The sequence below is a fragment of the Podarcis filfolensis genome (assembly GCF_964270895.1).
Source record: "Podarcis filfolensis genome assembly, chromosome: 13".
Classification (NCBI taxonomy): Eukaryota; Metazoa; Chordata; class Lepidosauria; order Squamata; family Lacertidae; genus Podarcis; species Podarcis filfolensis.
In genome coordinates, this window is record NC_139615.1 from 5,895,856 (window position 1) to 5,908,103 (window position 12,248).

Sequence of the window (12,248 nt, forward strand, 5' to 3'; positions counted from 1 at the left end):
CTCGGCCCAGGTCGTTTTATTCACAAAAGGATATTTTACACAGTGTTCATAAGAACCAATCAGATTTCCTCTGAGCGTTTCAAAAAACCCCACGTGGGACAAAGTCAGATCAGAAGAAATCCTGTTAACTACAAAGTCTACTTTGAGCATGCATACATATCTGAGAGTAAACAAAACAGGACTAGAGGAATGCGTTCAGCAAAACCCCGGAGGTCATAAACAGGCAGGAAAGGAAGGAAGGAAGGAAGGAAGGAAGGAAGGAAGGAAGGGAAGGAAATAGTATTTACCATCTGCTTGTGAACTCTCTTCCTGGCCTTTAAGGTAAAGGTAAAGGACGCCTGACCCTTAGGTCCAGTCGTGGCCGACTCTGGGGTTGCGGCGCTCATCTCGCTTTATTGGCTGAGGGAGCCGGCGTACAGCTTCCGGGTCAGGTGGCCAGCATGACTAAGCCGCTTCTGGTGAACCAGAGCAGTGCACGGAAATGCCGTTTACCTTCCTGCTGGAGCCATACCTAATTATCTACTTGCACTCTGACATGCTTTCGAACTGCTAGGTTGGCAGGAGCAGGGACTGAACAACGGGAGCTCACCCCGTCGCGAGGATTCGAACCGCCGACCTTCTGATTGGCAAGCCCTAGGCTCTGTGGTTTAACCCACAGCGCCACCCAAACTACATCAAAGAAGCTACCTACTATCTTTATGACCCAGGATGCCTGATGAACCAACTGGCAACTGGTCTGTGTTTAGAATGCTTATACGTGCCTTTCAGGTAGAAAGCAAATGGCAGAGGTGGAGAGGCTTTTGGGATTTGATCAGAAACTATTGTCAATGAATCAAACCCAGTCAACGCAATGCTTTCATCGCGGACACAATGGCCTGCTTCATTTTTCATAATTCCTCATAGCAATCCCACCTGACCCCCACCCTCTGGATATCTGCACCCCTACACCTTGCCACGCTCCTGTTCCCCAACAACTGATCCACGTCCCCTCCAGATTCCGAGCTGGCAGAAGACGACAGGCACTGTGAAAGCGGGGGGGGGGGGGGAGATGTTCCAGTTTTATTCATTTGTCTGCTTTGTAAAATTCATGCACTGCTTGACTGTAGAAAGGCAACGACAACAGTGTTGGAAGTGGTTTATAAACAGAATAAAACAATGAAATCACAGGAAAAAGAATCGGTTGAGCAATACCTAAAGGATTTTTAAAAAGCCACATCAACAATAAGATAAAAACCAGATTAAAATGCATGTCAACATGCTATGTATCTGGATAGGCTTGCCTAAACAAATATTTTTAGCAGGCACCAAAAAAAGTAATAATAATACAATAATTTATTATTTATACCCCGCCCATCTGGCTGGGTTTCCCCAGCCATTCTGGGCGGCTTCCAATAGAATATTGAATGAATGAATTTTATTATTTCGGTCACAGACCAGTTCCAGCCCACATACAATATCAAGGAAGTCATAAAACACGATAGGGACACATTTGAATTTGCAATTAGGTATAAGAGGGACAATACAGATATAGCAACAGTTTAAAAATATATAAATTAAAACTTAGTCATTAACATATAACCTAAAATTATAATTTAAAACCTTAATCATTATGACAGCACAGCTTGTTGCCTAAGTTTTATGGCAATCGCACAGAATTTGGCTACCCTTAACGTGATCTAAGGATCCTTGTCCAATAGAATATTTAAAACACGATAAAACATCAAACATTAAAAACTTTCCTAAACAGAGCTGCCTTCAGATGTCTTCTAGTTGTTTATTTCCTTGACACCTGGTGGGAGGCTGTTCCACAGGGCGGGCGCCACTACTGAGAAGGCCCTCTGCCTGGTTCCCTGTAACCTCACTTCTCGCAAGGAGGGAACTGCCAGAAGGCCCTCAGAGCTGGACCTCAGTGTCTGGGCTGAACGATGGGTGTGGAGACGCTCCTTCAGGTATACTGGGCCAAGGCCGTTTAGGGCTTTCAAGGTCAGCACCAACACTCTTTAATTGTGCTCGGAAACGTCCTGGGAGCCAAAGCAAGTCTTTTACGACTGCTGTTATATGGTCCCAGCAGCCGCTCCCAGTCACCAATCTGGCTGCCGCATTCTGGATTAATTGCAGTTTCCAGGTCACCTTCAAAGGTTGCCCCACGTAAGGGCCATGGTAGTAGTCGAAGCGGGAGATAACAGAGCATGCGCCACTCTGGCGACACAGTCTGCGGGCAGGGAGGGTCTCATCCTGCGTACCAGATGGAGCTAGTAGACAGCTGCCCTGGACACAGAATTAACCTGCGCCTCCATGGACAGCTGTGAGTCCAAAATGACTCCCAGGCTGCGCACCTGGTCCTTCAGGGGTTATCTCCCGCTTGGACTACTGCAATGCGCTCTACGTGGGGCTACCTTTGAAGGTGACCCGGAAACTGCAATTAATCCAGAATGCGGCAGCCAGACTGGTGACTGGGAGCGGCCACCAAGACCATATAACACTGGTTCTGAGAGATCTGCATTGGCTTCCAGTACGTTTCTGAGCACAATTCAAAGTGTTGGTGCTGACCTTTAAAGCCCTAAACGGCCTCGGTCCAGTATACCTGAAGGAGCGTCTCCACCCCCATCGTTCAGCCCGGACACTGAGATCCAACACCAAGGGCCTTCTGGCGGTTCCCTCACTGCGAGAAGCCAAGTTACAGGGAACCAGGCAGAGGGCCTTCTCGGTGGTGGTGCCCACCCTGTGGAACACCCTCCCTTCAGATGTGAAGGAAATAAGTAGCTATCTTATCTTAAAAAGACGTCTGAAGGCAGCCCTGTTCAGGGAAGTTTTTAATATTTAACGCTGTATTGTTTTTAAGACTTGATTGGGAGCCGCCCAGAGTGGCTGGGGAGACTCAGCCAGATAGGCGGGGTATAAATAATAAATTATTATTATTATTATTATTATTATTATTATTATTATTATTAAAAAAATCAATGGCCAGGCCCTACAGTCTTTCACCGTCAATATGCTCACAGTGCTGAGCTGCAGTTACTACTGGGGAAAGTGTACTTTGCACATGGCCAGAGACATGCTTGTCTTTGCTGTAAACAAACATTTGCCCTTGTTCCTTTATGGGGTGTCCAAGAGCCCGTATAGAGTCCTTACGTGGGTTCCCTATTGGTAGGAGAAAATAACAGAGGCCAACCAGAGAATATTGAGAAGCAAAGCAGCTAGTAAGCCTGATCTTTATTGATCTGTTGCAACAGGGCGCTCCCCTCACACGCAGGAAAGGAGGAGGAACCCAGAACAAAGGTGTGCCTGTCCTTATATAGACATTTTAAATTCCCTGCTCTGGAGCTCAAGACCACCCCTCAGATACATCATAGAAAAGGTGATCTACAGCAGAAATCTGAGTGCGTTTTTTATCTCATCTGACAGGTTACCTGTTAATGCTCACTTGATTGGATACCCTGGGGAGCCTTAGTTCCTGAGCCAGGTCACAGGCTCACCCTATTCAAACACAGACAGACATACCCTTAAGACAGGATTTGTGAAGGAAAAGACAATGGGGAGGCTTTTCCATTTTCCTTTGACCTTGCAGAGAAAACATTTGGTCAGTTTGGGAATCAAAAATGGTTTTAGGTCGGTCTTCCTGTGCTGATCTATGTACGTGCTTGGTTGGTACATTTATGAACATCTGAGTGCCGCAACCCCAGAGTCGGCCACGGCTGGACCTAATGGTCAGGGGTCCCTTTAACTTTATTATATATCTAAGACTTGAAAATTCTTATCACATCTTCAATTAGTTCATGTTTTATTTAAACAATTAAGGAAAAGGTGTGAATGCCCAGAGCCAAGTGGGAAGAGACATGTCAGCCAGATTACAATGAAGTGCTTTTAATATCTAGGGGACTCTAGATGTTTTTTGGTTGTCAGCCTCAACCAATAAAACAGGGATGATGGGAGATAGGAGTCTTAAAACAGAGGAGAATCAATGGATCTCCATATCCGGTATAGTAAACATGGAAAATCCTCCCCTAATTCTCTCCTCCACAGTGGAAAGCTATATCTATTGGATTGTTAAATCTCGCGCAGCTTTTTAAAGATCAGGGGCGCTATTATGGGGTGGGTGGGGCAGCTTGGGGTGGAGACCTCCAAACTGCAGGCAAAATAATTAATGTGGACTCAGTCCCATAAAACGAAGTAGATCATATGGCCCCTGTACGAAATGGATCTTCATAATTTAATTTCGAGACTACAAATTCTGTTTCAGGATTGGAAAGGGGTTCTTTAGGGCGGCGCGGCTCCTTTAAGAGAGGGAGGGGGGAAGAGAGGGAGAGAAATCACGTCATATGATTTCCCTGCCCACGTTTTTGTCCCGTGCCCAGATTTGGTCCAAAGAGATACCATTAATTGGACGCTCCCCGCAATCTCAACTTCCGGTTCCCATTTGTAAACCACCTCCCATGTGCGGGGCAAGCGTGGTGGAGCGATGATGGAACCTATGGTTAAAAACCAATCCCAATTGCCAAAATCCAAACAGGGCGAGAGGTTCTCTTTTCGTTGCTGCTCTTTGAAGCAGCCATGATGTTTGTTTGTTTTTAAATTTTAAAAAAATCTGATCACTGGGTTGGTCCCAGTCTTCTAGAGTAAGTTATTTGCACTGGATTCCAAATTAAATCAGTAGGACTTGGGCCACGATTAATTAGCCTCACAGGGAATTAACTGCAATTAATAAATGAGTCTCGGTCGAACCCATTTTTTAAAAAAATGCAATTCCATTCCCATTTCCCCGCACTTAAGAGGAGTGTAGGCAGTTCAAATTGGGAACCTGATGTCTCTATAAAGAACTAGGAAGACTGTATCTCTTTGCCCTGGTCCTTCCCTGTTGTCATGTGATTGGTGGGGGGGGGATGGAGGCGGTGTAAGGCTGGGAGGTGGATGAAGCCGGAAGAGGAAGTCCAGTGAATTACCAACCAGGCGAGATGAGTGGCTTGGGAAAGCTCTTCGGGAAGGGTGAGCCCCTACATTTACATTCCCCCACCCTGAAGGAGGGTGGTATCGCCCAATCGCCATAGGGGATCACGGATAGCTGGGAGAAACCATTTGTGTCTTGGGGGGAGGAGGAAGGAGAGAGAAAGAGTCTGGCTTGGTGGAGGGAGAAAAACAAAGGAGGGAAGCGCATTAAAGGAAGGGGAAGGGTTCATTCCAAGCTTTTTCGGGGGGGGGGAGTGGACTGTACCATATTTCCAAAAAGCTCTATTTTTGGGGGGGGGAGGGTTAACTTATCTTCTTCCCCAGTGCTCAGTTTCTGGGGGTAGGGCGGCAGCTTCCCCCCACCATTTTGAAGCAGGGCAAGAGAGTCATGGAGGAGAAGGATGGCTGCTGGGAAAAGCCCATAATTCACCTGGGGTACCTCTTGGTGGGCTGACCAGTCTCCCTTTAGCTTCATCCTTTCCAAACAATGGTTCTAGTCCCTGTTGTTGGCTCTCAAATAGGTCTCCCTTTAGCTTCATCCTTTCCAAACAATGGTTCTAGTCCCTGTTGTTGTTGGCTCTCAAGTAGGTTGGATTGATGCTGGAGGATTAATGGGCGTTCTGGTTTTCTCCCTTCTCTCCCTTCCCCACCCTCTCTGGCCGGGGCCCTTTCCAGGTAAGAAGGCCAAAGCCCCTACCCCGCAGGAGGCCATCCAGAAGCTGCGGGAGACGGAGGAGGTGCTTGTGAAGAAACAAGAATTCCTGGAGCAAAAGATCCAGCAGGAGCTTCAGTCGGCCAAGAAACATGGGACGAAAAACAAAAGAGGTGAATGGAGCAGTGGAAGGAGATATGGGGAACGTGGGGTCCAGGCAGGGGGCTGGCTAAGGAAACAAAAATGGAAATTTCCTTCATCCCTAAAGCAGCAGCTTTGAGGGGGCTTTGCTTTCATAAGGACTATAAACTTAGCAGTGTTAAAAGAAAAGGAAAGAAAATACACCGCTCGCCGGTTAGCAAAAATATGTTATATAGATAGTAACATGTTACCAGAAAGTAAATGTTACATATAAATAAAATAAAGTTGTGTATTTTCTTTTTACTTTTGTGATGTGATATTTAAATTCAATTATACACACACACACACAAAATAAAAAAAAGAAACTTAGTGTCAAAGCGAAAGCTGGGGGATTTTAGGGAGCTTTGTGCCTGCTTCCAGCGCATCCTACATTTCTGAGGAATGGAACCCTGTAGCCTTAGGGGAGAAAATAGAACGTTTGTAAAGTTTAAGGGGTGGGCTGTGTCAGAGAGCAAATGGAACTGATGCCTAATAATAATAATAATAATATGCCACCCATCTGTCTAAGTTGCCCCAGCCACTCTGGGCAGTTGTCAGCTGAATATTAAAAACAGAATAACGCATTGCCTCTTTCCCTCCCTTCTCGATCCAGCTGCCCTGCAAGCCCTCAAGCGGAAGAAACGCTACGAGCAGCAGCTGGGGCAGATCGACGGGACCCTCTCCACCATCGAGTTCCAGCGCGAGGCTCTCGAGAACGCCACCACCAACACCGAAGTGCTCAAGACCATGTCGGACGCAGCCCGAGCCATGAAGGAAGCCCATCAGCACATGTGGGTCCCGAGGCTGTGGGGCCTTCAGAGCAGGCATCTGTTCTGCCTGGAGGGAGGGAGATGGGGTGCGTGTGTGGAGCCTGGAAAGGGCAAAACAGAAGGCAGAGGGAGCAGCAAGCCCCGAGTGGGAAGGAGGAGACCTTTTCTGGCCACATGCATGCCCTCTATTTAAAGCACAATGCTGGCAGTTGTGGCTTCCTGCAAAGAATCCTGGGAGCTGTAGTCCAATAAGGGTGCTGAGAGACCCCATTATTCCCTTCACAAGAGCCATGGTTGTCAGGGCGGTTTAACAGCCACTCTCTCTTCCCGGGGGATTCTGGGAATGGCTGCTCTGTGAGGGGGAATAGGGCTCTCCTAGCGACGCTCGGTGCCTTAACGAACTACAGCTCCCAGAATCCTCTGCCCGGGCCACACCCCTTATTGGGCCATCTCTGAGCCCCCCTCCAGGAAGCTTACTTGGCTGGTCTGTGTCTTTGAACTGGAGTCAAACCAGGATGGAGAGGCTTGTGTGTGTCCAGACCTGTGGCCCCCAGAAAGGTGCCCTGGTGGGATTGTGGCCCTTGGCTAAAGAAAGGTTCCCCTTTCAAAGGCTGGCTCCATCCTTCTTAGTCCTGCCATGGTAGACCTGCCACATGCCTTGTGGATTTTGTCTCATGGTGGCTGCTCGCATTTTCGGACCTGGATCCCGTCTTCCAGCTCCTTTGGCCTCCCCTGCTTCCCTCGCGGTGGAGCTTTCCTGTGCTTGAGGTGCGCTTTGGTGCAACGGCAAAAGCAGCCCCCCACTCCAGCTGCCCTTTCCTCTGTGTCTCACCCTTTCCCCCCACCCCGTCTCTCCAGGGACATCGACAAAGTGGACGACCTGATGGCCGAGATCACAGAGCAGCAGGACATCGCGCAGCAGATCTCCGACGCCATCTCGAAGCCCGTCGGCTTTGGGGACGATGTAGATGAGGTAACGTCAAAAGCAGGAGACCCTTACTAAACATCTTCCAGTAAAATAATGCACACTTACCCCACAAAGAACTCGTAACCCACCTACTTTCAGCAGCCAGAAGCATCATAGCCAGACACTGGAGAGACCTGTCAGGCAGTAAGCATGGACCAATGGTACCAAATAGTATGGGAAACAGCCCTACTAGAAAAATTAAGCAACAAACTTAAACTGACATGGGGACAAATAGAAGAAGACACCTTCACCCCGTTATGGCTCCCCTTTATCACATACATAGCCCAACAAGGCAACGACAAGAATCCACCAACGGCATACAAATCAATATGGCTAACCTGATCCAAAACACCCACCCACCCCACTCACACATGAAAACAAAGACCACCACAGCCAACCACAAATGAACAACCACACCCTAGGCCAACCCCAACCTCTCACACCACCAAAGGAACACAAGCGAACAGCAAAGAACCTGCACAAGCGACGCTGACACCAAACCCCACATATAATAAGTAAAATAGAACCATCGCCACCCGACACCCCCCCACTCATCTGCCCACCACCACCTCTTTTCCCCTCTTCTTCCCAATATCTCAACAAATGAAACTGATTTGTAAAAATGTTACATGGGGAAAAACATATACCGTATTTTTTGCTCTATAAGACTCACTTTTTCCCTCCTAAAAAGTAAGGGGAAACGTGTGTGCGTCTTATGGAGCGAATGCAGGCTGCGCAGCTATCCCAGAAGCCAGAACAGCAAGAGGGATTGCTGCTTTTGCTGCACAGTGATCCCTCTTGCTGTTCTGGCTTCTGAGATTCAGAATATTTTTTTCCCTTGTTTTTCTCCTCCAAAAACTAGGTGCGTCTTATGGTCTGGTGCGTCTTATAGAGCGAAAAATACGGTATATATGAGAGAGAGACATTGCACACACTTTTGTAAATCAAGAAAATCTTTAATAAAAATAATTTAAAAAGCGGGGGAACTCTCCCTCTTGAAAAGTGGAAGAAGGAGTTCGGTTATGGGTCTGCAGATCCGCCGGGGGGGAGGGGGCGCTGAGCCCCAGAGGAGGGGCAGTGGGCATTGGAGGGGAAGTGGCAATGGGTACCTGTTTGTGTTTCTACTCATCCCCCTGCCTTTGCCGCCCTCAGGACGAACTGTTAGCTGAGCTGGAGGAGATGGAGCAGGAAGACTTGGACAAGGAGCTGCTGAATGTTGGGGAACCCACCCCCGAGCTGCCCAGTGTGCCTGCCTCTCGCCTGCCCAGCGTGCCAGGTAAGGGGGTGTGGGGAGGCAGCGAGGTGGGCACAAGCCCCTGGGTCTTGGGATGGCGTTGCCTGCTGTTTCAGCTCCCCTCAAAATCCTGGCTTTGCCAACCTGGGTCACTCCAAGTATGGCTGGACTACAACTCCCATCATGCATCTGGCTGGAGTGGGGCGGCAGCCCCAACAAATCTGGAGAAGTGAGTGAATGTAAAGTAGAAGCATACAAAAATAAGCATCATTTTCCACCTGAATGTAGGTTCTGCTTCATTTCAAAAAATAAAATTTTATTTTCCGGCTTACATTTTGAATTGGATAGGTTATGAGGGCACCAAAAGCTTTTAAGTGCTTAGGGTCTCCAAAGGTCTTCATCCAGCCTGAATATTCTGAATATTCTGACTTTTTAAAAAGAGAAGGCCCTTTGTATGTGTGTGTGTGTGTGCTCTTCTTGTCATACACAAACCGCTTTTTGACGTCTGCCTGAAAGCACTTCAGTCGTACCTTGGTTCTCGAACACCTTGGTACACATACGTTTTGGCTCCCGAACACCGCAAACCTGGAAGTAACTGTTGCGGTTTGTGAACGTTCTTTGGAAGCCAAACGTCCGACGCAGCTTCCAATTGAGTGCAGGAAGCTCCTGCAGCCAATTGGAAGCCGTGCTTGGGTTTTTGAATGGTTCCGGGAGTCGAACGGACTCCTCGAACAGATTAAGTTTGACAGCCAAGGTACCACTGTATCTTCTTTGGCGATCACTCATAGCCAAGTAAGATGGTCTTCCATAAACACAGCTTTAACAGTGAGTCCGTAAGCGAGGCCAATTCTGGATCCACACGTCCTCCCATGGTGGGGACATAGGTTTCCGGGCGAGAGTTGATCACGGTGAGGGTTTGCCATGCATCCTCTGAGCATGTTTCTCCCTTGCGTCCTGAGTTCAAGTGTCTTCAAAGCCCATATAAATCCAGTAAATAAACAGGCACCTGAGGCAAGGAGTTAAGTAAAGGCGGGAGCTCCAAGGACCGTTTGAAAGAGGGTTGAAGTTTTGGGGCGCCGTGTCTACATTTTGATTTCATCCTTTCCCTCCCTCCATTCAGGCAGCCCTGTTCAGGGAAGTTTTCAATGTGTGACATTTTAATGCACCGTATTCTTCGCTCTATAAGATGCACCAGACCACAAGACGCAGCTAGTTTTTGGAGGAGGAAAACAAGAAAAAAAATATTCTGAATCTCAGAAGCCAGAACAGCAAGAGCGTGCAGTGAAAGCAGCAATCCCTCTTGCTGTTCTGGCTTCTGGGATAGCTGCGCAGCCTGCATTCGCTCCATAAGACGCACACACATTTCCCCTTACTTTTTAGGAGGGAAAAAGTGAGTCTTATAGAGCAAAAAATACGGTATTTTTAATCTTTGATGGAAGCCGCCAAGAGTGGCTGAGGAGACCCAGCCAGATGGGCGGGGTACAAATAATAAATTATTATTATTATTATTTTGCCAGCCTCAAAAGTGCCCGCCTCTGCCTCCGCGGTGGACGACGACGACGACGAAGAAATGAAGCAGCTTGCCGCCTGGGTGTCGTGATGCATTGTGGGAAAACCGCCCTCCTTCCTTCCCTCCCTCCCCTTCCTCGGAGGGCTGGGAGACGGGAGAGGACCTTTTCCCCCCCTGCCTTCCTCCTTCAGTTCCAGATTCGGGGAGGGGTGGTGAACACCGACGCCCCCACCCCCTCCGCCCCGGCCCTGCCTGAAATAACCTTACGTGCCGAATGTAAAGAGTTTTATATAGACAGATTTATATATATGAAATATATATATATATATATGAACAGATTGTATCGTGGGGAGGGGAAAGGAGGCTTGCCTTGGGAACGGGAGACCGGCCCCGCACCCCCTCGCGTTACCCCTCTGTAAAACTCGAGGACCAAACTTTGCAAGCGTTATCTTGGTGCTTGGCCCTTCAAACCCGAGACCCTCTCCGAGGTTGTAAACATGTGAGGGGCCTTCGGTGGGGAGGGGAGGGCGAGTCCCCCCCTCCCCAGAAGTGAGGCAGAGGGGTTTCCACGGAGTTAAGTTCTTCCCCCCTGCACTCGCTGCGAGGGGGATTGGGGCCTGTGTCAAATTGTGGGGGTTCAGTGTTCCGTTGCTCCTCCTGTGTGCTGGGCGGGGGGTTGGGGGGGCTCCATGCCTCATGCCTTGGTCATTCCCCCCCCCCCCCAGCCTCTTAACTTTACCAATGCTACAGATTTTCTCCCCACCAGCATGTGAATTTTAAAAAATGATGATTATGAATGATGCCAACCCAGCAGGGTGGGTGGAACTGTGCCAAGAGGGTGGGGGGGTCTGATGCGAACAGGTACGTTCTCTCTTTCTCTTTCTCTGTTCCTATCGACAGCGTGTCTGTTTAAATGTGGCTTGGGGTGGCGTTTACATGTTATTTGCACTCGGATCTGTGCTAACCCGCTAACTTTTCGGAAACTTTTCTCTCTCGTCTTCGTCTCTGTCGTTAGTTTCTTCTTTTTGTATCTCCTCGTGGCCAAGAATTCGGAGGGGGAAGGGGAGGGATTTCCGCCCCAACCCGCACCCCCCTCTCATGCGCACATGCTGCAGTGGCCTTTACGACGACAACTCTGAAAATAAACGTGGCCGGAAATTTTTCTGCTGTTTCGTTGTTCGAAGGGCGGGGCTGGGGAGGGAAGCGGCGCTCTTCGAGTCCTCCCCTCCCCTCTTGGCTCTCTCTACGCCCTCGTGGATTGGACAGAGTGTCCCTCTGTTCCGCACGCTGCCCAATCAGATGTGCCCAACGAAGCCACTGCCCGCCCTTCTTTGGCCATCTCCCGTGCAATTAGAGGTAGACTGCTCTTGAGCTTGGAGGCTCTGCTCAGTTACTGCGGGTAAGAGCGACCGCCAGATCTCTGTTGCCATTCCTCACTGGAAGCTATCGGCACCCATCGCTACATCTTAATTTAAACTATTTTGGGTGGAGAAATAGCACTTAGATTTTCTCATACTCTGACCCCGGCCTTCACTTTCATTGGTGTTTGCTGGGCGTGTTTGCTACTCACTTTGCATCATTTATAAGCTTCCCCACATACACTGCCCTGCCTGATTTTTAAGGTAAAGGGACCCCTGACCATTAGGTCCAGTCGCGACCGACTCTGGGGTTGTGGCACTCATCTCGCTTTATTGGCTGAGGGAGCCGGCGTACAGCTTCCGGGTCGTGTGGCCAGCATGACTAAGCCGCTTCTGGCGAACCAGACCAGCGCACGGAAACGCCGTTTACCTTCCCGCCAGAGCAGTACCTATTTATCTACTTGCACTTTGACATGCTTTCAAACTGCTAGGTTGGCAGGAGCAGGGACTGAGCAACGGGAGCTCACCCCGTCGCGGGGATTCGAACCGCCAACCTTCTGATCGGCAAGTCCTAGACAGTGGTTTAACCCACAGCGCCACCCGCTAAAATGGCACCTTTTTCAAAGAGCCACG

The 12,248-nt window shown here is 49.0% G+C and overlaps 1 protein-coding gene across 2 annotated transcripts; it reads left to right on the forward strand.

Moving 5' to 3' along the window:
• Positions 1–4,841: 4,841 nt before the first annotated feature.
• Positions 4,842–11,419, forward strand: CHMP4A (charged multivesicular body protein 4A). 2 transcript variants are annotated; one of them, XM_083581211.1, is made up of 6 exons: positions 4,842–4,983; positions 5,620–5,769; positions 6,390–6,567; positions 7,405–7,519; positions 8,666–8,789; positions 10,265–11,419. In XM_083581211.1, the coding sequence occupies exons 1-6, from the start codon at positions 4,953–4,955 to the stop codon at positions 10,345–10,347; spliced, it is 681 nt and encodes a 226-aa protein (XP_083437337.1). In that variant the 5' UTR covers positions 4,842–4,952; the 3' UTR covers positions 10,348–11,419. The 2 variants fall into 2 exon arrangements, with proteins under 2 accessions (XP_083437337.1, XP_083437336.1); XM_083581210.1 differs by having other exon boundaries at positions 4,936–5,401; positions 5,466–5,769.
• The last annotated feature ends 829 nt before the right edge of the window (positions 11,420–12,248 follow it).

Excerpts from the sequence above, each read along its gene's own strand:
- CHMP4A (XM_083581210.1), top strand. The coding sequence starts at position 5,496 with ATGGTTCTAGTCCCTGTTGTTGTTGGCTCTCAAGTAGGTTGGATTGAT. Across the intron at positions 5,770-6,389 it reads TGGGACGAAAAACAAAAGAG|CTGCCCTGCAAGCCCTCAAG; the intron begins GTGAATGGAGCA and ends TTCTCGATCCAG. Across the intron at positions 7,520-8,665 it reads TTGGGGACGATGTAGATGAG|GACGAACTGTTAGCTGAGCT; the intron begins GTAACGTCAAAA and ends TGCCGCCCTCAG.